This window comes from Cryptomeria japonica, chromosome 7 (assembly GCF_030272615.1).
Source record: "Cryptomeria japonica chromosome 7, Sugi_1.0, whole genome shotgun sequence".
Taxonomy (NCBI): Eukaryota; Viridiplantae; Streptophyta; class Pinopsida; order Cupressales; family Cupressaceae; genus Cryptomeria; species Cryptomeria japonica.
The window spans coordinates 101138055-101162754 of record NC_081411.1 but is presented as its reverse complement, the minus strand read 5'-3'; the positions used below and the strand labels follow the sequence as shown (position 1 = coordinate 101162754).

The 24700-nt window shown below is 31.7% G+C and overlaps 4 protein-coding genes across 4 annotated transcripts; 1 reads left to right on the top strand and 3 right to left on the bottom strand.

The window, feature by feature from the left end:
• Positions 1-2914: 2914 nt before the first annotated feature.
• LOC131073441 (putative disease resistance protein At4g11170) lies at positions 2915-3591 on the bottom strand. The gene is made up of 2 exons (XM_058009877.1): positions 3429-3591; positions 2915-3231 (listed from the first exon to the last, which is right to left on the bottom strand). Exons 1-2 carry the CDS (start codon positions 3589-3591, stop codon positions 2915-2917), a joined length of 480 nt encoding a protein of 159 aa, XP_057865860.1.
• A 7744-nt stretch (positions 3592-11335) lies between these two features.
• On the bottom strand, positions 11336-13163 carry LOC131073466 (hydroxycinnamoyltransferase). The gene is made up of 2 exons (XM_058009902.2): positions 12637-13163; positions 11336-12556 (listed from the first exon to the last, which is right to left on the bottom strand). The coding sequence occupies exons 1-2, from the start codon at positions 13096-13098 to the stop codon at positions 11579-11581; spliced, it is 1440 nt and encodes a 479-aa protein (XP_057865885.2). The 5' UTR covers positions 13099-13163; the 3' UTR covers positions 11336-11578.
• A 1602-nt stretch (positions 13164-14765) lies between these two features.
• Positions 14766-16829, top strand: LOC131073440 (GDSL esterase/lipase At5g41890-like). The gene is made up of 4 exons (XM_058009876.2): positions 14766-15009; positions 15138-15247; positions 16302-16560; positions 16675-16829. The coding sequence occupies exons 1-4, from the start codon at positions 14766-14768 to the stop codon at positions 16827-16829; spliced, it is 768 nt and encodes a 255-aa protein (XP_057865859.2).
• A 5526-nt stretch (positions 16830-22355) lies between these two features.
• Positions 22356-24164, bottom strand: LOC131073465 (putative anthocyanidin reductase). The gene is made up of 5 exons (XM_058009901.2): positions 23909-24164; positions 23645-23814; positions 23197-23566; positions 22721-22925; positions 22356-22635 (listed from the first exon to the last, which is right to left on the bottom strand). Exons 1-5 carry the CDS (start codon positions 24036-24038, stop codon positions 22488-22490), a joined length of 1023 nt encoding a protein of 340 aa, XP_057865884.1. The 5' UTR covers positions 24039-24164; the 3' UTR covers positions 22356-22487.
• Positions 24165-24700: the final 536 nt, after the last annotated feature.

The following is a 24700-nucleotide window of genomic DNA, read 5'->3' as shown; positions in this document are numbered from 1 at the left end:
GATATAACCCTAAAGTAACTAATAATAATGATATATTACTAGTGAATTAATTTAGATTTCTACATTAAAAATTACTAAAAGTTGGCAAATCTGATCCAAACATGTATTGAATAATGTGGTGAATATTTTAATTAAAAAAATTAATAAATAAATTCTCTGGTGATTTGAATGACACCAAAATAAAAATTTGTAAAAACGTGGTGATTCAGGGGATCTTAGAAGCTGAACTTATTAGCCAAATTTTGATTCCCAAATTTTAAAAAATATCTAATTGGTGAATATTAGCAACTAAAATTTTCACTGCTTATTATTTGTCTTTATATTTATCTATTTTATTATAATCATTAATTCTATTAGTTCAATGTGAACAATGGTCCAACTAGGTTTTTGACTTAGGCTATTTCTACATTGTTACCTCATTCGGACAAGAATGGTCATGTTCCTTTTTGCAAAGGAAAAATAAAATATTTAGCTACTTAGTCTAATCTCATTGTTTAGTAAAAAATTGACTATGCATAAACTTCCATAATTTGGTGGCATGTTCATATAAAAAATGAGATTAATTTATATTCTTCTACAACAAAATTAATTACAAAGTTTGGCCTTTTCACTGGCTCTACTCTCCCTCTTTGCAAATTATATTCTACATAAATTTCATAATACTACTCTACTTTCGTGCATTCATTCTATAGCCATACTCATAAATTCTCTATTTGAAACCCAACTCCTTCCTTCTTGGTAAATTCTACCTTCCTACACAATCACTCTTCCCCTATTTTTATCCATGTATCTCTGTTTTCTTTACTCATGCTTTAGACTAAATAAATTTCCCTCTGTCGTATTTTCAGCTTCTCCTTCACATCCCAATTCATGGGATCTCTATTTATTTTTGTCTCCAATTCATATTTTCCTCTTATCAAATTTTTTTCTGCCATTTTATCTTACCCGAAGTAGGAGTTTAAATAACCCTTAATATTTGTTGAAGGAGATACTTAGAAAGTATCCTTTAACTATGCCTTGGTAAAAATATCTGCAATCTGGTCCTTCGTAGTCACATATTCCAATTTGATTTTCCTTTTTGTAACCTTCTATCATAAGAAGTGATACCAATATATAAATGTTTTCAGTCCTAGAATGTGTAATCAAATTCTTTGAAATGTTGATTGCACTTGTATTATCGTACAAAATAGGAATTTCCTCATACATCACCATGATATCTTTGAAGGTTTATCTCATCCACATAACTTGAGTGCAACAAAATGTTGTTCCAATATACTTTGCTTCTATTGTAGATAATGACATTGAATCCTACTTCTTCCTTAGCCAAGAGACCAATATGTCTCCTAAGAAAAATGCCCCACCACTTGTAATTCTTCTATCATCAACATATCTATCCAAATCAAGATCCATATAAGCTTTAAAAGAGAAGTTAGAATTCTTCTTATACAAAAAACTAAAATCTAAATTACCTTCCAAATATTTGAATATCATTTTCACTACTTAATCATAATATTGCTTTGGATAAGATTGATATCTAGAAACCAAAGAAATAACATAGATAATAGTTGGTCTTGACACAATCAAATAACTCAATCCACTAATTATAGATTTATAACATGGATAATAGACAATGTTGATTGGATTGTAAGTTACGTTCTCTGGGATATTGGTCTTTGGTTCATCAGTGCTCAACAACAATCTTGTGTGGATAATACTTATGTTGGTTATGTCGATTGATTTTGGTGATTACTTTTATGATCTAGATTTTTTTTTTGATGGTTTTGGTAGCATGTGGACAATTGTTTTGGTCTGAATTGGTATTTTGGTTTGGATTCAACCGACAATGTGCACACTTTTTATTATTTGTTAAGTGTTCTTGAAGATGACATGTAACTAACCTAATTTCTTGTTGTAGATATATAAGATTGATTATTATGATTATTTTAGATATTGGTGTGTATGTGAAAGGTGTCAGTGATCAATTTTGAGCAGTTTCATGTGCATAGTTTAGAGATTTATGCTCCAGATTAGTGTAGAATAGTGAATCAAAGCAATAAAAGACAAAGTGTGAAATTAGTGGACAATGTGCTCAACCAAAACTCTAATCAGGCATTGTAGATGTTATTTCTTAGTTCATATACTTCAATAACCTATTATAATATATTTGTAAGGTAGTGAGTTTACTAGGGTTGTAGCCTTTATTTTGTTTGAGCAGTGAGCTCTAAGTAGTGTTCCTAAATGCATGTGTGTTTAGAAAACTATCACAAATCATTAAAAATATTGATTTGTATGAAGAAGATCATGGATCTTGTAAATATCAAAGAATTAGTCAAAGCCACCAACATGAAGTTGTGTGAAGAAGCCCAATCATGGTCTTTGAAGAGGCCATAGTGTTTTTTGTGGAGAGAAGCCTTCTATAAGAGGAGAGAAGATCACAAGTTTTGTGAAAGCTGGAGAAATTATTTTAAGCCACCGATATGCAATCGTGTGAGGAAGCCAAATCCAAGTCTTACAAAAGCCTTGAAGGAGTTAAAAGTCAAGAATTTGCAGTCCAAATAGATATTGCCGCATGATGGATCGAGGTAGGAGTTGAACTTGTTGAAGCCCGATGAAGTTTTAATTGTTCTTTCTGTTAAATCCATTAGTGGTTGAAATTAAGGGAGAGATTGTTGGAATATTGTTTAGTTATTCCTCCCACTTGCATGGTTTTATGCTTTTAATTTTTCAGTTTTATTTGGGATGATTAAGCATAAAAGCTGTTTTATTTTTTTTCTTTATTTCTAATAATACAAGTTCTAGATGTATCTAAGACCTCTATATAATGAGATAGTTGTGATTCATTCTCTATCAGTTAGTCTGATCCTTGATCAATTGATCAAGAAGCTCTTGTAATCTCTTCAATTAATAGAACAGTTTATTTGTTTTCGAATTTTATATTTCTTTCAACATCCAAGAACATCTCTTTTTCTTCTTCATCTAAAACATCGTAACTAACATGTAGCCTTTTTCTGATATCGCCAGGCAAAATTCTTGAGATTTTATCTAACTGGGATTCCCAGTAAACTTTGGACTTTCTGCCGTATAACTGTGCCCCCAATAGCTTCAGTGACAGAGGCAAACCATTGCAAGCCTTCAAGAACTCTTCAACCAGAGTTTCCAATTCAGCGGGTGGACAGGGTTGCATGAAAGCATGCCAGCAGAATAGCTGCCTGGCATGTGAGCTGTCAAGTCCTGGAATTTTATAAATGCAAGAGAGACCCCAAGATTCATGGACACCCAATTCTCGGGACGTTACAATAACCATACTTTGGGATCCAAGGTTGTCTTTATTTGGCAATAGAGCATACAACTGGTCGATGTGATCCACGTCATCCAAAATAATGAGCGTGCGATGAGAGCTCAAACGATTTGAGAGAACGGCCAATTACCTTCATCTACACTGTCGAATGACAGATGATCAGCACCGAGGTCTTTAAGAAGCTTTCTGCATGCTGCATCTCGCACGTCAGAAACAAAACTACATCTGTCGAAGGACGAAAAGATTCTATTGAAGAGCTCTTTGGCCAAAGTGGTTTTACGACTACCTCCCATGCCCACGATCCCCGTGATTTTTACAATGCCTTCACTTGCTACTGATTCGAAGCCTTGGACCAGTTCATCCCATCAAGTGGATGTTCGGCCACCCATAAGGGAACACTTTTCATGATTTTCAATGCACAATTCACAATATTCTTCAAAACACTGGCCTCATCCCTAAACGTTTTGAGCAGCAAAAAGAATATTCAAAATTAAAATAGAGCACTCCAGGCTGCTTAAATACTTCTGTGAATAGAATAGAAGTAGAACCAATGTATAGCATTAAAGACTTGACTATCGAAGAAATAGGAAAAATGATACATACTCATTATTGTTAACCTCCTAGCCGGAATGGAATGAAATGTCGTAAAGTGCCTCTTTCCACTCATTGAGCTCTTCCTTAGTGTATCTGCCTTTCTCTTGGAGCTCTGAAAATGCATGGGCATAAATACCAGTTTTGAGATCAGAGATCTGAACGTGATAGAAAATGGGAACAATTTTTTTACTAGTTTTGAGCATGAAAGATAGCTCAGCCAAACACCATGGGGATCCTCATTGTTGCTTCTATTTCTGCTGGAATCACATCGCCAGGCTCAAGATCTACATCGAGGAAAGATCGGAATCCCATTCCAACAAGTGTGTGATGAATTTTGGTGTCGAGGGTGTGTTTCACATCAAGTCCTTGATGGCTAATAAAAATCTGCCAGGGCTCCGCAGATGTAGATGTAAACTCAGAGAATGGTGCGAGCTGGTCAAAAGCGTATAGGAGATCAGTCAGATTGTGGGTGGCTGTAGAAGAGGAAGCCATTTCAATGGAATTAAACTTAAACTGAATAGAGAGAGGAGAAGATACCAGGGTCGTTTGGGTGTCCGGCAAAACAAGGTTTTGAAGGCAAAGAGAGAAGATAAAGATGGAGAAGAGTGAAAGCATAGAAAATCGAGACCACGTGAATGAAGAAATTGTGTTTCATGTGAAACCGATAATTTAGTCCGCCCTTCCTTTTTTGTCACTGTAACTTTTCACACGAATGAAGTACACATTAAATTAACTCAGTGGTTATGAAGATTACCCATTAAAATAACCGAGTGGTTATCAAAATTGAAATTACAATTGTACCCATAGGTTACTCCTAAGAAAAGAGAGAAAGTGATTAAAATTATCAAAATTGAAATTACAATTGTACCTATAGGTTACTCCTAAGACAAGAGAGAAAGTGATTAAAATCATACGAGTTATAATAATTAAACTATGTAGAATTTTATTATTAAAAATTATTATTTTAAAATTTTAAGAAAAATATTGCAAATTAATTATGATTTATTTTTAGATGTTTTTTATTATAATTATAAATTTATATTGTTTAAATAATAAATACCATAATGCTAATGTATATGGGAAAATCCCTTTTGCTAGAATATCCTCATACTCAACCAAGCTCAAAGTATTACTTAATAAATCATGGTTATGAAAAGTCCCCTCACAACTATTGGTACATGTTCAACTAATGGATCTTCTCTTCTAGTCAAATCAAAATCTCTTACACTTCGTTTAATTTCAAATTATAAATATGGACATCAAACATTAATTCTATATAAATCCCATATATGGTTATATAGTTTATGATTTATTTTCTTGATTGAAGGAATAATAATTTTAAACAAAAAAGATAAATATTTTCACTTACTTTAAAAGACGGCTTGGCAATTTAGTAGCACTAAATAGTGAAAATCAAATTATTATTTTAATTGGAAATAGAAGTTCAATTACAAGATGGTTACATCAAGAGCTTTTGACAATAGAACTGGTTACTATCATTCATCTTAGCCAATTTCAAGGTTGAGAAAGGGAGGCGTGTTTATAGAGATCAAATTATGACAAGTCCCCTCACAACTATTGATACATATTCAACTTGTGGATCTTCTCCCCTTGTCAAATCAAATTCTCTTACACCTACTTTAATTATATATTATAAATATAGACATCAAAACTTTTAGTGTATCCATTAGATTTTCAAACATTTTATTAATCTATGAATAATCATGTAATTTGTGATTTATTGGCATGTTTATAGAGATCAAATTATGACAAGTCCCCTCACAACTATTGATACATATTCAACTTGTGGATCTTCTCCCCTTGTCAAATCAAATTCTCTTACACCTACTTTAATTATATATTATAAATATAGGCATCAAAACTTTTAATGTATCCATTAGATTTCCAAACATTATATTAATCTATAAATAATCATATAATTTGTGATTCATTTTATTGATTGAAAAGATAAATCATTTAACACAGAATAAAATAAATATTCATAATTATATTTGAAAAACAGCTTACTAGTTCAGTACAAATATCTTAGTCAAAAAGTTGGGGGAAAGCTGGAAGTGATGCAAAGCAGAAGTCTTATAAAAACAGTATTCATACAGCTGTTTCTCATGATGTGGGAAGCATAAATCTTCAACAGGATTGTAAAAGACAATTGTGGGCCCCGCTGAGCAACAATAGCTGTAGGCCACTGTATTGATTGTTTAATTGCGTTGGGCCCCACAGTTTAAATAGGGTGAGGACCGTAGAACCACCGTGAAAAAGCGGGAGATTCGTGTAAAGTGGGAAAATGATAAGCTTTGACCAACTAGCACGGTGCGTAACGAGGATACACTCCTCATAAGACTGCACTTTCTCCCCCTCCAATCTTTTCTTAAGGTTTTTGGCTAACATAGAAATATATAGGTATTGTCGATTCAATTAATATTTAATTGGTGCTTTTTGACTAACATGGACACGTATAGGTATGGAATTTCATAGGAATGTTATTTTATTTTTTTATTTTTTAGGAAATGCAAAAATGTTTTTATTTATCTATAATTTAAATTTGGAGTTGTGGTTTGGTGAAGCATATCAGTAGTTGTTATAGCTAATTTCATGGTTTCGGATATTTTTAGTTGTACATCATATTTTGATAATTTTATTAGTTGTTTTCATATGTGACTTACCTACTAATAGCTAGTGTTCTAGCTTTTGGGTAGTAATGATCCACATTGTGGGATACATTATGCATGCAACGGTCAAATAATGGTCATTTGAAAGTGTCGTCCAATACCTACTTAAAGATGCTCCAATAACCCTGCACTTAAAATTGTCAATACTTATGCACAAATGCCCTAGTAGTAGTGCACTATAGATACCAATAAAGGTGCACAAATTGGCCCATTAGAGTCCAGAAATGCTAACTATTGGAGGTAAAGTGGGTAGCAATTGGTAAATGTGAAATTTATTAATGGTAAGTTGGAGATATTTTCCACAAGTCAAATTATGGTATTCCTGTCAAGATTCAGATGTCAAGTTTTCGAGTGAACCCCATTGATTCATGTTTCATGAGTTGTTGTTCACAAGAACCGATCTCTCATGAGAATGAATGGTACACTTAACACTCATAAGACACAACACTTGTTGAAGGTTTTACAAATGGGCTTGCAAGCTAAGTGGGCATAACCTTGTAGGAAACTCCATGGTGAAATCAATTGCTATAAGAGGTAAGGAAAATAGCTAAAACTTTTCAAAATTAGTTACTGGTAGCCACTTTAATAGTCATAATGAGCCAACCTAGAAAATTTTTGTGTTATTTGAGCCCTACATTGTATTTAAATACATTCATTCATTCATTTTAAAATATCAAGAATTATGTCTAAAGCATGATTATAAAAATTCTAGACAATTTAAGAGATCTTATTAATGAAAAATCTTCACCTTGAATACATTATATCTAAGTGTGATAATGTATCTATAATCTAATAATTTTACTTAGAATATTTATTTGTTCTCACCTAAATATTTGATAGTGATAGGTGTAAATCTTGACTTAAGGTACACCTATACCTCATCAACGCATAAGTGATTGTTAGATTGAGTTAAATCATCTCTTGATTAAGATTGATTGAGAGTTAGGTTATGAGTATATACAGACCATTGATTCAATCACCCTAATTGACATGAATGCAAGATTGAATAACATTCAATTTGATTTTTTTAAAGAATGGTAGATAGAAAACAAGTAATGAAAATCATGTGGCTTGAACATAAAGATTCAGAGACATAATCAAACGATAGGATGACTTTCATAGAATTCACAAAAGCGAGTTTTCCCACGGGCAAGTTGGCTTTCCCAAGCCTCCGGTTCTTCCTTATGAACAAAACTACTCCGCTGTTCATAGCCCATGCGAGGGCCTTTCCCATGCTCATGTGAGCTTTTTAAAGTAGTACTAAACTTGTGTTTCCTATTTTAAGTTTTCTGCATTTAAGTGGTTCGATAGTTTACGTTCTTGACAACAACTATTTCACATTTTAAAACTAAAATTATCTAATCTTCTATTTCAATTTAGAATGAATTTTATATTATTTTATTAAAAGTTCTACTTTAAAATCTGATCTATTAACTTTACATTTCCTTAGAAAGAAAGGATGGTTTAAGAAATTAACAATTTTCATATTTTATTGCTTTTTCAAAATACATGCATTATACAATTTGTTTCTTTTCAAATAATTACTTTTCATTGTAGAAAACATAATATGAATTTTATTTTTAGATTTTAATTAATATTTAAATAAATTTATTTATAATAATATTAATATAATTTTTTTTATTTTATTAAATTTAGAATTTAAAGAAAAAGGAAAATGATAAATATATTAATTAGTATATTGAAACATCATAATCTAAAAATAATAAGAATCTTGAAATAAATACACAAAATGAATGATGCAAGAGAAAATCCTCTAGCTTGTAAATTCAAAAAAACTCAACACAAACACAAGCAAAGCTTCTTTGCACTCATTTTGAATTTTGAGTCACATAAGATTGTAACAGAACTGATTTTATTAATTTCTCTAAACAAAAATAATAGACATTGCCTCCTCTTTGGCCTCACTGGCTGCAGGCACAACTACCACCTCAAAGTTTTCAAGGCACTCGTTGGTCAATGCCCACACAAAGCTCTCATCCTCCTACTTGTTTGATTCTCTACTTTTATGTCATTTCATCTTTAGTGTTTTAGACCTTCCTTGATGCCTTTTCATCTTTATTCAATGGTCTTACACGTTCACTGGTCCTATTGTATGTTTGACTCTATTTGAGGCATTTTTTTCTGCTTTTCACAATGCCTTTTCAATTCTCAAGCAATATTATTTAGAGAATTTGTTCTTGATTAAATTTCTATTGATTTTGTATTCCACTTAATGAATTTTAACTCTTTCTTTCTACCATTTCAATCTCTTTGAACAGTCATCAATAAAGTTTCATAATGTTTGCCAGTTTAAAGAGTCTTAATTTGTGGCTACAAAATGATATCCATGTGTCTTCCAAGGATAGTAAAATTTGGCTTTACACCTGCCAATTGCATTTGTTTTAAAGTTTCTAAAGCCTTTTTTATAAATCCATTTTGTGCACATCCTAGAGTTGTTGCAGTCCAAGAGACAACATCTCTTTGAGCCATTTTGTCAGATAATTGCATGCCCTGTCTATGCTTACACATTTATATGCATCACGATAAGAGCAATCACAACTATAACTTCTGATTCCATGCCTTGTTCCAAAGTAATTCATAGACCGATCACCATAGAGTTGAGACATGATTTTAACTTACTTATCATAGTCAACTAATTAGAGATACGCAACCAAAAATTGAAACCAAACCAAAATCGGAAACACAAATTAAAAGGTTTTTGGATGATGTAGGATTGCCAATCGACCAAGTTTCTCCTACACAAATATTCACATACATATTATTTGGGAGCTTCTTTATGATCATATCCATGTCTTAATTTTTACTAGCCTTTAGAGTAGCTTACTAATAAATTCAACAAGCCTTTTACATAGAGAAAGTTCATTCATATATGCCTTCAATTAAGGGTGCAATCTATGTTAGAAATATCATCTTTAGGGGGCCTTTTAAATTTCTTGAGAGTTTTTTCCTACACAACTTTCTCTTTTTCTTCACTTTTTGAGAGATATCAATTATCCAAGTACCTCATTAAGCCTACAGTTGTTGAGACCCTTTTTTTTCTACCCACCCGAGTTATTCTTAAGGAGATATACCAATGTAATATATTATTTAATCACATGGATTCTACGAGCTATTCTTAAGGGAAAATATTAATCTAAAACATTATTTATTCAACATGGATTATTCCTACAATTGGAGTTGCACTTTCTTATGTGTGCTTGTCAATAGGGATTTACATGCCTACTTTTAGCTAGTCTTAATTAAGTGGGTCAAATGAGTATTTTTAGTCTTTTTCACCATTATTTGTAGAGAAAAGTTACACTTTCTATCCTATATGCACGTGTCTTCATTTTGTGATCTAATTCACTTTAAGCTATTAGATTATTTTTGTGTCTGTTCTTTCTTTATATTCTATCCTTTTTGTAGCTTGTAGTAAAGAGCATGTATGTTGTTGAAATACATGACTCAAAATGATTTTAAAATTTGATCTATAAGATCTTGGAATACTCTGAATCCTTTATAAATTCCTTCCCTCAATGTCCTCTTTTGGTCTGTTTTTCTCTTTTCTAATGTGGAAGCCATAAATTAATCCTATTTTCATGTTGTCCAAAACCCTTTTTTATATATTAAATATTGAGATTATATCATCCAATTTTGATAGAGAGGACTTAATAGCTAAAACTGAGAATTAGTGGAAAGATACAAAGCATTCTAAGTGAGGTTTCACTATAACTCTTTAAGGGAAGAAGCATCTTGTCTATGATTAATTTTGTTATTTCAACCTCTATGTAATTCTTTTAGATCATATTAGTCCATTGACATCCCCTTCCTAAAGATTCTTTATAAGTAAAGACATATCCCACATCAATATGAAGCACATAGGAAATACTAATTATACTTAAAAAATAGAATCTAAAATAAAAAGGTTTTGGAAGAATTATTGAAACACTCATAAATAGTCCACATATATATTTTCCTCTTTCTTTTTTAATTTTGATATGTAAGTTACCTTCCTTGTTGTTTTGTTACCTTCTTGCAACAATGCTTAGTTGTGTAGGAGTTGAGATTCTAAGTGGTGATATGTTGGTGTGGAATTTGATGGTCCATATAGAATTTTTTTCACTTTTGGAGTGTATATGACAACTTAAAAATTTATTAGACTGTATGGATTGACATGTTATATTTTTATAAAACTATATATGACACTTTAAGTTATTAATAAACTTTTTAAAAATATTATAAAAAATACAATATAGTATTCCAATTTATAATATCAATATACATTATTTCGTAATATTATTATAAAAATGCAAAGTGATTTAGAATATTTTGAAAAGATAGGATATAGTTGTTTTTCATTTTTAAAATATTTTAATATGAATTCTTAAAATAGTTTCTACTGCCTTATATGTATTTTGAAACTTAGTTAATTTAAATTTTTAAATATTTTTAATAAGATTGTCTTAACCATCCTTTTAGAAACTTTAGATAAGATTTAAGATTTTGATGTTATCAATAATAATTATTAAGTGATTATTATTGAATCTTAATATATAATATATATGATTCTATAATGTTTAATATAAATATATATCAATTTAAAATCATTTCAAAATAAGATATAATTGTAAACAAAATACTCTTGATCAATATTTGTAAATATGAAATTACTAAATTTAAATATAAAAAATCTTATATAAAATTATTTGTGAATTTAATATAATGAAGATAGGGGTGACCGACAAATTCCAGGCCTAAACCTTCTACATTAGTCATTTCTAGTAAGGGGTTGATTTTCTACAAGATTGAATTAATAGTGATATCTATAATAAAATAGTTTATTCCCTTTCTGTGATGCTGATAGGCGGGAAATCAGAGCACAAAGTACAACGACGTAGGAGATGTTCTTCATCACAAATTTTTGCTTCTGCTAATCACGAAACCCTTGTTACACACAGATTACCCATAGATTGCATCATGCTAGAATGAAATCATTCTACTGAGACGAGCAGAATAGAAGGTGATTTAAGATGTCCATCTGGTGTTGCGGAAGGCAAGTGGAGACACAAATGCTTTTTCCTCCATCCTTTGCACATGACAAAAACATTATTCCAATTTCATTCATTGTTGCAGTCTGCACATCTGAAGGCTTCGCCCATCCATGATCTATCTCGTACAACGGAAATCGTGGAGAACTTACAGCGTTAGTTCCATAGTTCCACCCGGCTTCTCTAAATAACTTTACAAAACTTCTGTCTGGAGAATCCGCCCAGTCAATCAGATAGTTAATCTGATCTTCCGAGGTACAGGAATTGATGAGCTGCTGGATAACATCCGCAGCGAAGGAAATGTCGGTGCTGATCAGTATGTTTGCTGTTGTCTGTGCCAAACCAATACATAAGCAATTTCCAAAATATGTTGGAGGCAGAGGCGGCTTAACACGAACCCTGCAGTCACCAAACAATGAGAAATAAACGCTTTCTTCCTGCGGTACCTCGCGTGCTCTCATTGCACATCTCCAAAACTGAGCGGCCACAGCAACAAAAGAACTCGATGCTCTGCTTCGTTGTTTCAATTCTTGTATCATAGCTTCTGTAAAGCAAAATGTTGAGTAAATCACTTCCGTTTTCCTCTTGGTCTCCACCCATTTCTCGAGAGCCTCGTTGGGCTTTTCCACGTTCCTTCTGCTACATGGGTTTATGTGGTCTGATTGTGAATTGTCAGATACAAACTTGAAAATCTTGACCCCTGCAATCCCATTGCTTATTATCTCATGGGCTTTGAAAGAAATTGACAGAGTACTCTTGTTATCTCGTTTGAAAACTGTTCTCTCGTGCTGAGGAGGTTTGGAAAGGGGGAGGCCTCTGCTACACTCTGCCCATGATGTCATGAAATGCCAAAACGAATTTCCATCTGCTATAACATGATGAAGGGTGGTTCCGATGCATATCCCCCCTCCCTCAAAAGCTGTAAACTAAAATAACCAGCATTCTTTAAGAGAGAAGAAATTGATTAGGGTTTTGAAAGTGATACAGGAAAAATTTTTCCAAATACCTGTATTAGCAGTAGAGGTCTAGTGTAAGTTTCATCTGCGGAAAGATCCACCTCGTGGACAAGCTTTGGGAAGAAGGGCTTACGCCGAAACCCATCTTTTTCCAAGTCTTGGAAGAGTATGTTAATTGATGCCTCTCTAAATTCCACGCCTTCATCGTTGCAATCAACCTCTAGTCTGCCGGATTCTCCCATCTTCAAACGACCAGCCAGAGGATAGAAATACACTAATACTGAGGAGAGGCTTTTCTTTAGGCCTTCTATTAAAGAAGAATATTCGTTGAAAGGAGATTGTGGGTAGAAGAAAAGCCTCTGAACGTTGTTGATGGGCAACCAACCAAGATCAAGGTTAGAGAGAAACATGGTCTGCCTGTGGGCCATGATGGCTGGCTTTACCATAGACGACGTCTTCACATTCACAACGGCTTCTGCTTCTTTTGCTGTCATGACTGTCATTGGATCCATTCTCAGAGTAATAGCACAAGAAAGTATGGATGGTATTCACTAAAATAAATGGCATATGCATGATATTCAGGAGAATATTCAAAGTTATCTATTACTGAAACTGTGGTTGTGGTTAAGGCCTGGTCTATCTTTAATTCTGTGGTCACGCATAAAGAAAGAGACAGGTTTCGTGACATAGTTGAATTGCTATTCCTCTTTGTAAAAGGGGTGAGAATGGTCAGTGGAAAGGAAACAAAAGCTGATAAAGAGAATAAAACCCTTTCATATAAATTATGAACATGAGACATATTTACAATCCCCCGTCAACTATTTGGCTTCAAGGCATTTTCACATAGTTATATGCTTGTTTTTAGGACCACAAAAATGTGTTATAAATTATCTACCGAACTTATAGAAGAGTTGTATCACATAACTAATAATAAATATTAATATTAAAGTTTAATAAAGTTTGTAATTTAAAAATAATAATTTTAAAGGATGAAAGGATTACTTTTAAATATATTAAATTATAATTTTATTAATTATATTAAATTGTATTTATTAAAATTGTATAATTTTATTTAAGATATTATATATTGTATATTATATTATGTAAAATTCATATATACATGTACAATTTGAATTAGCCTAGTGGTGCAGAATTTGTGCTCTTGAAATGGAAGTCACAATTTCAAATCTTACAAGAGGGTTATTTAGATTTGGAGCATAAGTGTGGATTAATTTTTACCTATCCATAATATTTTTTAAGAAAAAATTGTAATTCAACTTCAAGTAGCAATAACTTAAAATAACTTAAACAATGATTGGGAACAATATGTAGTCATGGAAATAATTTTGAAAAATATTAAAGTTAAATTAATTGTTTGGGGTTAATAAAAATAAATAAAATTATATAGAGATTTTAAAAATATATTGAAATTAATAAAAATAAATATATAATTTTGTGGTTTCTATTATATTGAGCATAAGAATAATCACATGAAAATATCAACAACATATATTCTGTAATAAACTTTAAAATATTTTCACCCCTTTTAATAAAAGAAAAACAAACAATAATTGAAATTTTACCACAAAGAATGCATGAATGAACATGACCAACATCTGAACAAGGAAAACTCTTAGGAATGTGAACAGTAAAATTATATGGGTAGAACATAAAATCTATTAAATAGTTTTTTCTTTTTAATTGTAATTATAGTAAAGAAAATTAGTTGTATATTCAAAAGTATTCATGTAATAATTCATTATGGATTGTGGAAACTTGATATCATTAATCAATATCATTCATGGAAAGAAATTGTGCTTCAAATCTAAATAGTTTGACTCTCTTTACTATCCTGATGTTGGATCACGAAAACTGATCTAAACAAAAACAAATAAATAAATAAAATAAAATAAAATTAAAAAAAATTCTTTACATAATCTATATAACAGTTTGAATACAATAAGACAATGGCCGATCAACTATTGTACGGTCCGCGGCGAAAATTAAATGATTTGAATACAATTGCATAAAAGTCCCTTGCGTCTATTGCATTAATGTACGTAGAGTTCTAGTTTTTATACGTTCAGGCGATAAACATACGGCAGCATTTTCCTATAAACAGGTGAACGATTTAGAGACCCATTAAGCGAGGTTGATATAATCAGTTGGTAAGATGAGAATGGCGAGTTCAGGACTTCTCAGTATTTCACTTGGGTTGTGGCTCCTCACTTGTTTTGTAGCAGCTGAAACGGAGCCTTATGTACCAGCCCTCTATGTGTTTGGAGACTCGCAGGCTGATGCAGGTAAAAATAATTATATTCCAAACTGTACAACCCGAGCCGACCACATCCCCTATGGCGCCTCCTATTTCCCCTCCCCAACTGGTCGTTTTACCGATGGCCTTACAGCTCTAGACTTCCTTGGTATGATTTCTTCGTTACAGACTTATATTGTCATTTTCAATCTTTTTTTATCATTTTTTAGATTAGATACATTAGTACGGATTTTCGGAGAGTGAAGGAAACATAACTCATTTGTGTGGTCGTTGCAGCGAATTGCTTGGGGCTCAAATTTTGCCCTCCTTATCTGCAGCCAGACGCGAATTTCACAACTGGTATAAATTTCGTTTCGGGAGGTAGCGGTCTGCTTGACACAACAGGGGTCGAATCTATACGATCCTAGTTCTGTTCTAGCTTAGCCCAGTTTTTTTGGTAAAAAATCTGCAATTAGAGCTACATGAATCATCTAGATCTACCTGTTTATTGAAATATCAAATATTTTTGTTTATAAATCTATTTTATTTTAAATGTCAAAATTGAGGTAAAAAATTACCCTTCCAAGTTTTCGACAAAAAATAGGATGGTTTCTGTGTATAACTAATCTGGTAAAATCCTGCAGAATGTTATGAGTATGTGCAAACAAGTATCTCTATTCGAGGAATATTCTGGTAATCTTACCGAAGCTGAGTTAGGCAAGTCTTTGTTTGCAATTGTAGTCGGAAGCAATGACATACCACACTTTCTCAGCTACATATTTGAAGGACACATTCTAGAAGAGTTCATCAATCTGCTGCTCTCCAAATAAGATGAATACATAATGGTAAATCTTTAATTCGATGATCTAAAGATTTTTTTTTTGTGTTGATAGGGTAGAGGGTCAGAGATGGTTCTACTGGTTGTGATAGTAATTATTCATTTGGTATTTATATTTGTTGATTTAATATTCATTTTTTTTAACATTCAATAATTATGATTCTAAAATTCTTATTGCTGATGATGACTACCTATAACTGTTAAAAGCAACCAATCATGTGATGCCACATCAGTTGTACAAGTACGAGTTTCCCTTTTGCATGACAATTGGTCTCACCTTTTTGGGGCTGTTTTGGATACCTTGGTGAAAAACATGCTGAGATGCCACATCAGTTGTACAAGTATGGGTTTCCCTTTTGCATGACCATTGGTCTCACCTTTTTTCGGGTTGTTTTGAATACCTTAGTGAAAAGTATGGGTTTCCCTTTTGCATGATAATTGGTCTCACCTTTTTTAGTGCATCATATTTGATAAAATGGTACTGAAATCTTAATTTTAAGTAGAGGAATTGTCAAATAAACTGTTATATAAAATTCAAAGTCATTTAAAATTCACATAAGATTTTGAAAAATCCAAAATTAAGATGCTCAACTACTGAATCTTCTCTCCATGTAACTTGACAGAAGCTCTACAATCATGGAGCAAGGAAATTCATTGTATTGAACATTCCACCTATGGGATGTACTCCAGTTGCTAGATTGTTGGTAAACATTATAGAAAAAGGAAGTTGTTCCTGGCTTGTAAACTGGGTAGTTGAGGAATATAACACTGCTTTCCGCTCATATCTGACTCAACTCACTCAAAAAATTGATAAAGGGACCATTATTCATCTTAATGTTTATGATTATATAATGAACGTTATCAATAATGGTGAACCCAATGGTAAGTTGTTATCTTTAAAGAATCTATTCTTTTTTCTCAATTTATTGCTTCATTTGGTTGCGGTGTTTGTGTGGCTAAAATAGCGTAACAAATGAATGCAAAATTTGGGTGAAGGTTTGAAGAATACTACGGCAGCATGTTGTTCAAGATTAGGAGAGTTTGGTATACAACGAAGCTGTGGAAATATTGATGCACTAAATGTGTACTGCAGTGATCCAAGCACATATGTGTTTTGGGATGGAGTTCATGGCACTCAAAAAGATATATAAGTTGTTTTCAAAGAAAATTTGGAGTGGAAACAATTCCGTTACGTATCCTATTAATGTCTCTATTCTAGTCTCGGGAGAAACATGGCTGATTAGTAACGATGTACCGACTGTATCAGACATGTAGTTACTATTATTTATTTTCTGAGTCTATTATAAATTTCACAACTAAGAACTAAATATTTAACAATAAATTCACACAATTATAGTATTTGTGTGAAAAACATGTTAATAGTTATTATTAATAACCTATTAAGTCCTGTCTCTAATGTGGAAGACTCTTTATTTTTTTATGTAATCATTTTTAGCATTAGTTTACTTTGGTGCCAAATGGAATGTCTTCAATTTCGATTCTCTATCCCATAGTCAAAATTCCTCATCTTCTTCAACATGATATGTTATTGTGGCTTTTGTTTCACTTTACTAGGATCTTTAAGTTATTGGTGGTGGAGGGTTTTTGGTAAATCTTTATAGGTCTTTTTTAACATTTTTTATTATTAAATGATATATTTTGATTTTTTTTTCAAGAAAAGAAAAAACAAATAATTAAATTGATTAGACTTTGTTCTACAACACATTCTTTATGTCTCTCCTAATATCAATGATAACAAAACATTTTATGATTCACATTTTACTAAAGATTGGGGCTTCTATTTCACATAATTATTTTCTATTTCCTAGATTTTCTAAAAGTTTACTCCCTATTACTATGTTCTATTGGTTCCAAAATCTTATTTTAGATTGGTAAAAACATTCTTGGTTAGAGAGGATAAAAATGTTAGAAGAACTAATAATATTTTTTTCTAGACTAAAAATATTTAATGAATAGATTTTTGTTAGAAGGAAGAAAAATATATTAAATGATTATTTGATAAATACTTATTAGTTTTCTAAATTAGATAATGCCTTCATTTGAGGGTTCTAAAAATGTCTTTGTTATTGGTATAGTAATTTTCTTAGTTTATCCCTATCTCCTTCAAAGTGTTATAGAGTAAGGAAAATAATATCACGGGAAGTAGTAAAAGAGCACAAGATCAAGGGTTCTCTTTTTTGAACATTAGCACAATCAAATCATAGTTTTTATAGGTATTCAAATTGTAGAAGGAACATTGAATCCACAACCATGAAAATGAAGAATTACTCAAGTAAACAAAGGAAATAGAGAGATCATGGAGCTATTTAAAAATTTATCAAATCATAACATACATCATAGAAAAATCTATTAGGTTCAACATATAAAGAGTGAAGAGAATATATCAAGTCAAGATAGAATGTAGGGTTTATTAAATGAAGATATGGAATCATAGTCAATTATATACGAAACTCATTGGTTAAATTTAATTGTATAAGGAATTTGTTTTTTCAATGAAAACTATTAGTGAAAGAAATAAGAAAGAAAATTTAAGAAATTTTTTTTTTGAGCTTAGAAATATTTTCGTAGAAATAACTAGTGAAATTCAAAAAGAAAACACAAAATTTAATAGATAATTTCAAATAGTTAAAAAATTATCTAATTTTTTTAAAAGAAAATAGCAAAGAAAAATGATTATCTAAGATTTAATACTTCACTACATGATGTCTCATATTTGAAAAAATATTCATATTTTTCATTTTGTGAATCATTAGATGTATGCAATACAACTAAAATTTCTTTAGATAAAGAAATTAAAGTTGAAAATAAAAGTTTATTTGCGACACTCAATCTTGCTTATAGTTATTATGATAGTAACAAACAATATTTTTTGTAAAATAGTAGGATATGATGGTAATTTTTTTTAAAGTGTGGTCATAGAATAAGATATCCTATTGAACGAAGAGTGGGGATAAAGAACCAAAATATTAAATATGTTAGAGGTAAATAAAATAAAATTATTGTTATAGGTAATATAAAGACAAACAAGTAAAAAAAAATCTAAGTAAATGTGTTGAAAAAAGAGTTGAAGAAGCAATGTATGAAATATTAAATATATAATTAAATAGGAAAAATATTAATTGATATAACTATAAAAATGTCTAAAATATGTTTGAAAAATTACATACATAAATATTCACATGTTGAGAAAAATAGTAATCATTCATGCTTTATATTTTTCACTTAAATGATTGATGATTTCTTTTTATGTATAAAAGGAAGTCATTGTCTTCTTATATGCTATGATTAGAGTGGACAAATTACATAAGGGAATCACTAAACAATGAAGAAATATGCTTGTAGTTTTGTAGATTTAAATACTAGTTAGTAAAATTATAATTAGAAAAGAATTAACAAAAGAGAAATTCAAAGATCTAAGGCATAATTTGTATGTTGTAAATGCTTAAGTAACCGGTATATAAATTAAGGAGTGTTAAAATAAAATAAGATAATAATAACTTCTTTGGAAATGAAAACAAGAATACATATATATTAGATCCTAAAAGAAAAGAATAATATTACACAATTATTTTTCATCTTAGTTTGCATTGTCATGAATTTCACAAAGTGTTGGGAAGGTGTCACTTTAAATATGTTAAGCTAGAAGTATAGAAACTAGTGTTAAAAATAATGAATAAATGTGTGTATATAAAGTGATGACATATGATCTCATTTCAGTCATGTGCACTAACAATCCTTCCAATAGTCAAGATGTATATATAGTTAAAAAATTTATATGAGATTAAAAAAATTATATGAGATTTAAATTCTATGGAGCCCTTCATGAACTCAATGAATTGTAATTAGATGACGGAAATGGTGGTGCTTTGCGATTAAAGGAATTCTTCCATAAGTATATTTGTAGAGCTTTTCTAGTTAGATGATCGCGTGCTCGGACCATCCTATCAACTGCGTTGTAGGTTTGACTGAAATCTTTAGAGAAACAATTTCATTGAGAGAACGTAACTGCCCTAGATATGCAAGGGGGAAAATTATTGGGAATGTTGATTAAACATTTCACCTACTCTATTTGGTATACTTTTAATACAACATGACTGGATGTGATTTTCTGTATTCAAATTAGAGGAATTCATATATCCCACAAACTATATGCCAAATATACTTTTGTGAGGGTCGGTCTCTTCCTATTTGGACTGAAAATGTGGCAGTCGCTCCCCTCTTTCACCCGTGAGTCAACGCCTCTACTCACCTCAACGGAAAATTCCTCTCACCGAATAATTAGGACAATAACATGAAAAGCATTAAAAAAATGTGTATATATATATGGAATGCAGCCTCTTTAAAAGTTTCGTAGGCCAACCAAATTTTTGGCAAAGAAAAAAAGGAGGGACACTTACAGAATTCATCCCCTCTAGAGTTTGGGTGGAAGGGTCTTAAACCACACACATTAAGCAACATATTAAATCTAGATAATGTGAGTTAATTCTGAGTTTTCAACATTTTAAGTCTAGAAGTCAAAGTTTAGTGTGTGTGATTTAAGCCAACTGCATAGAATATACGATGATTAAAATAGTGAGAAATGTTAAACAAAGAATAAATAAAACTTTCTTTAAATTCCCATTGGCATTATGGATCATATATAAAGACTGCATTAAACTTTTAAATTATGATTTAAAATTAGACTAATCTAAAACTCACTTACTCCACTATATGTTCTTGTGCCTTTGAGATAAATTAGACATTAATATATTTATTCTTTCAAGTGTTCTAAATTCATTTTAGCTATCTATTCAACATGTGTCCTCAAGCTCTATAGGATGTTGGAGGTCACAAGGGGGACATCCAAGATTCAACATATTCAACTTAGATGTCATATAAGGCACTTAATCAATTCAAGTCAACATGGAAGCCACATAGATGCCACTTTGGATGATTCAAACATGGATCTCCAACATGGGAACCTTATAGCTTTGCCATTTGAACGTGACCCCATTGACATGAAGAGACTCTTAATTAAAATGAAAGGGAGTCCTAAATTCTGACATGATGGAAATGCTTACATGACTAGCTTTTTTGATAAATAACAATAAATGCATAATGTTAAAAACAAAATAGTGACCATATAATATTAAAATAGCCCCATGTTTCTTTTCTTTCAAACATTCCTTATTTCTTTTTAAAGTAAGTTTCGTCATTTAAATAGTTCAATTAAACCGTATTCCTTAATTCTTTTAAAATTTTCTTTATTTTCTCTTTTCAAAATAACAAATGATCATTAATTCTTTAAAAAAATATATTTTCACTTAAATTTATCAATAGAATAAATAGATTAATAAGTGAAGAAAGCGAATGAACTATTTAAGTAGGCTAATTCATATCAAGAGTTAATTGTGCATCTATAATTCAAATAAAAATATATGGCAAATAAATTGTTTTCTTTTCTCCTTTTGCCTACTCATTATGGAACCCCTAAATCTCTGGTTCCCTAAATAGATCAGTCAAACATGTCAAATATGTGAACACGCTATGGTTGGACTTTAAACCAACCCTTTGGAAGAAGAGTATTAATTTGGATTGGTCCTAAATTATTCATGGAGGAATTCATTGGTTAGAAATAATGGTTTGTCAAACTTGGGTAAGATGTAATTAAGTAAATTATTTGAATGCTTTTTGGTTGACCCTTGGTAACTCTTAATCTTTGAAGTATATTAAAGATGAAAATTTAGTTCTAGGTAGTTATATTTCTATGTAAATCCACTATTCAGCTATGGTCTTTAACATTGAAGGTTTTTTTGTGTAATTGTTGAGCTTGTCTAGAGGGTACCTAACCATTTTCATTTCACATAGAATATCCTATAGAGGGACCAATCCTAGGGCATCTTCCCTTTAGGTGGCTTACATAGGTCACCTAACCAACACTAGGGAAGCCTCCATATTAGGGTGTGCAAAGGACTTTTCACATAGAATATCCTATAGAGGGACCAATCCTAGGGCATCTTCGCTTTAGGTGCCTTACATAGGTCACCTAACCAACACTAGGGTAGCCTCCATATTAGGGTGTGCAAAGGAATTTTTGTCACAACATACCTCACTTTCCGCTCACCCTATCTTCTAGTCAATGTACTTGCTTAACATTACACAAGTTATATCATCACCAAGTGTGCGCAATAGTTATCATTATTAGGCATGTTATTAGTCAAATTGTTAAAAAAAAATTAAAAAGTGGGTTTGTGTCATGCTTTCATGTTGAAATTATGGGCATTACGCATAGGATGTGGGATCCTTAGGTGGGGAATGTTTGCAGCTGCAAGGATCCCTCTTATTATTTTTATCCTTTAAAATAATATTCTATCATTAATGCTAACCTCTTTTCTACCTTGTAATTTTATTTTTTGTTGTTGGAAGTCTTTGTGTCAAAGCAAATCCAACTAATTTTGAAAGTGTGACATTTCTATTAGTTTGGGTTTATAATTATCTTCGATTATATATATAATAACTTAGAAATTTAAAGATTAAAAACAAATCATAACAAACATGCTATCTAAGTTTTTTTTTCTCTCAATTAGATTTCATATCAACATGCTACCCATTATATATTGATTATTTATTGAGTATTTAAATTAAACTTCAAAAGATTCATTGATATACATAACACATAAAAAATAAATTATTTCTTTCAAACAAGAAAATTCCTACAAAATGTATAATACTACATAATAAATACTTGAATATAATAAAACAAGCTCTAATTAAATTATTTTCAACCTAAATATCATTCTATTATTGCATTACAACTTTAAAAACCCATTTTTTATGGCACATCGTACACTTTCCTCTAACGTTTGCTCTAAACTGTACTTGTAACAGAAACCCATGTCCAATAATTTCTTGGAAGAAATTGGCACATCTCTGTTAACTGGTTCTTCATCGTCAAGCCTGAAACACAAATAAAAAGATTACTGAAAATTTGTGCAAAAGCAATAATACCCTTCCAAATTGAATTTGAATATTATTTACTTACTTAATCGAAACATTTAATTGTTTGCTGAGAAGCTGTTTAAGGGAATTGATACTCCTGGAATCCCCAGAACAAATATAGCGGGCTTGAGCATCAGGATGCTCCATCAAAAATATGTGAGCATTACATATGTCATCAATATGAACTATTGCAATGGACCCCGTCATGGATTGAATGGATTTTAATTGTTCATATAACAAATCATTTTCTGCCGAATCATGTCACATGAGAATTATACAGATTCAGAAATGTAATTTATAAATAACATACAAGAATTTTATACCTACAATCAAATTATTAAAATTTATAAAGATGTATCAATAAAGATAACAAAAAGAATTATTACATCAATTATTTCTCGATGCCTACAAATAGGATAAAACTATTGGAATATATATAGCAGTAAACATATAGAAACTTTATGCAAACAATTAGAGCTAATGTTGTTTACTCTGGATTAACATATAGAGATTTCATACCTCCGATTAGGGCTATTATTGTTTGGAGAGATGTATAACCTGGAATATTTGTAAACCAGGGCCCAAGTACTAGAGATGGTAAGAGGGTAACCACCTCAAGCTTGTTCTCAGCACCATATTTAAGGGCTTCTTGTTCTTCTAGAGTCTTGCTAGCCCCATACCAAGCCGCTTTATTTGTTTGAGATCCCAAAATATCTACATCGCTCCAACATGATTCATCAATGCATGGACAGGCTAACTCTCCCTTGTCATTCATTGGACAGGCTGTTGAAAGAGATGAAGTGAGGACCATTCGTCTAACAGATTTAGCCCGTGTGCAGGCTCTCATAACATTGAGTACTCCATTTACAGAGGTCACAATAAAATCCTCCTGCAACCCACCAATTTATATGTTTAGCAAATAAAATTTTTTAGGGTAATGATTTGGAATTAAATAATTGGTACTTACCAGAGAGCATTCGTTTCCAGGAGGTACAGGATTGGCTACATGAAAAACTCCTTGACAGCCTTCCACTGCAGAATCAAAACTGCCCTCTTGCAAGAGATCTGCTTGAAAGAGCTTCAGTCTTTCATGTGCTCCTGTCAGATCCAACAAAGGCCTACATTTCTTCTCGTCTCCTATGGTTTTCAGTTAAATTAGCACATTTAACTAAGTCAACTATTACCTTGTAGATGATTTACATAGATATATAAGAAGGAAGAATAACAGCACCTATATCTCTGAGGGTGGCGTGTACTGTGTAACCATTTTGAAGGAGATTCTTGAGAAGCCATGATCCAATGTATCCCCCTGCTCCAGTCACACAAACAACACTTCCACTATTCATACCCTCATTCGTCATTGTGGAAATGGTTGTGCTTCCCAATTTAACGAAGCTTTCTATAACTCTATTTGTAGAGTTTTCTAAGCAAAAGACCTGCCGGCATGATTGGGCCAAGTGCGTAGGAGGTTTAAACGAAATAATTACAATGACAATTTCATTGGAAAAACTACTTATGCGACGAGGAAAATTATTGCCACTCTTGTCTTTTCTTTTCGGTTGTCACGCGCTGCTGATCAAACATTTAACCTACTCTCTATTTTTTATATTATTAATACGACAAGATTGGATTTATTTTCCTGTATTCAAATAAGATGCTCCCACTTACTCGAATTTTTTGTTCTGTGTTCCAAATAATTTAATAGTATGCTGAGGTCATGAGGCCAACAACCCTAAATTTACTGTATTCAAATTTGACGTATTCCTACCCACTTCAATTTTTTATTTTGTGTTGCAAATAATTTAACACCTATGCTTAGGTCACGACGCAGAGTGGCCGACAACCCTTTTCTCCTTTACCAAGAATCGCTCAAAGGAACAAGATTTTCTCACTAAAAAATCAACAGATGTCCCAGGTGGGTCAGCATTGACAGCCTTTCGTAAGAAGGTGAGACACCGAAAAGAATCATGTGGGGTACCCTCGAAAGTCTCAGCGCAGAAGAAGATTGAAGGGAAGGAGCAGA

Bases quoted from the DNA above. Each gene is read 5' to 3' on its own strand.
- LOC131073465 (XM_058009901.2), bottom strand. From the start codon at position 24,038: ATGACGAATGAGGGTATGAATAGTGGAAGTGTTGTTTGTGTGACTGGA. The intron at 23,815-23,908 runs GTGCTGTTATTC...TGAAAACCATAG, and splicing joins CGCCACCCTCAGAGATATAG to GAGACGAGAAGAAATGTAGG. The intron at 22,636-22,720 runs GTAAGTAAATAA...TTTGTGTTTCAG, and splicing joins CAATTAAATGTTTCGATTAA to GCTTGACGATGAAGAACCAG.
- LOC131073441 (XM_058009877.1), bottom strand. From the start codon at position 3,591: ATGGGAGGTAGTCGTAAAACCACTTTGGCCAAAGAGCTCTTCAATAGA. The intron at 3,232-3,428 runs GTAATTGGCCGT...ATAAAATTCCAG, and splicing joins ATTCGACAGTGTAGATGAAG to GACTTGACAGCTCACATGCC.
- LOC131073466 (XM_058009902.2), bottom strand. From the start codon at position 13,098: ATGGATCCAATGACAGTCATGACAGCAAAAGAAGCAGAAGCCGTTGTG. The intron at 12,557-12,636 runs GTATTTGGAAAA...TGGTTATTTTAG, and splicing joins GACCTCTACTGCTAATACAG to TTTACAGCTTTTGAGGGAGG.
- LOC131073440 (XM_058009876.2), top strand. From the start codon at position 14,766: ATGGCGAGTTCAGGACTTCTCAGTATTTCACTTGGGTTGTGGCTCCTC. The intron at 15,248-16,301 runs GTCGAATCTATA...GTAACTTGACAG, and splicing joins GTCTGCTTGACACAACAGGG to AAGCTCTACAATCATGGAGC. The intron at 16,561-16,674 runs GTAAGTTGTTAT...ATTTGGGTGAAG, and splicing joins CAATAATGGTGAACCCAATG to GTTTGAAGAATACTACGGCA.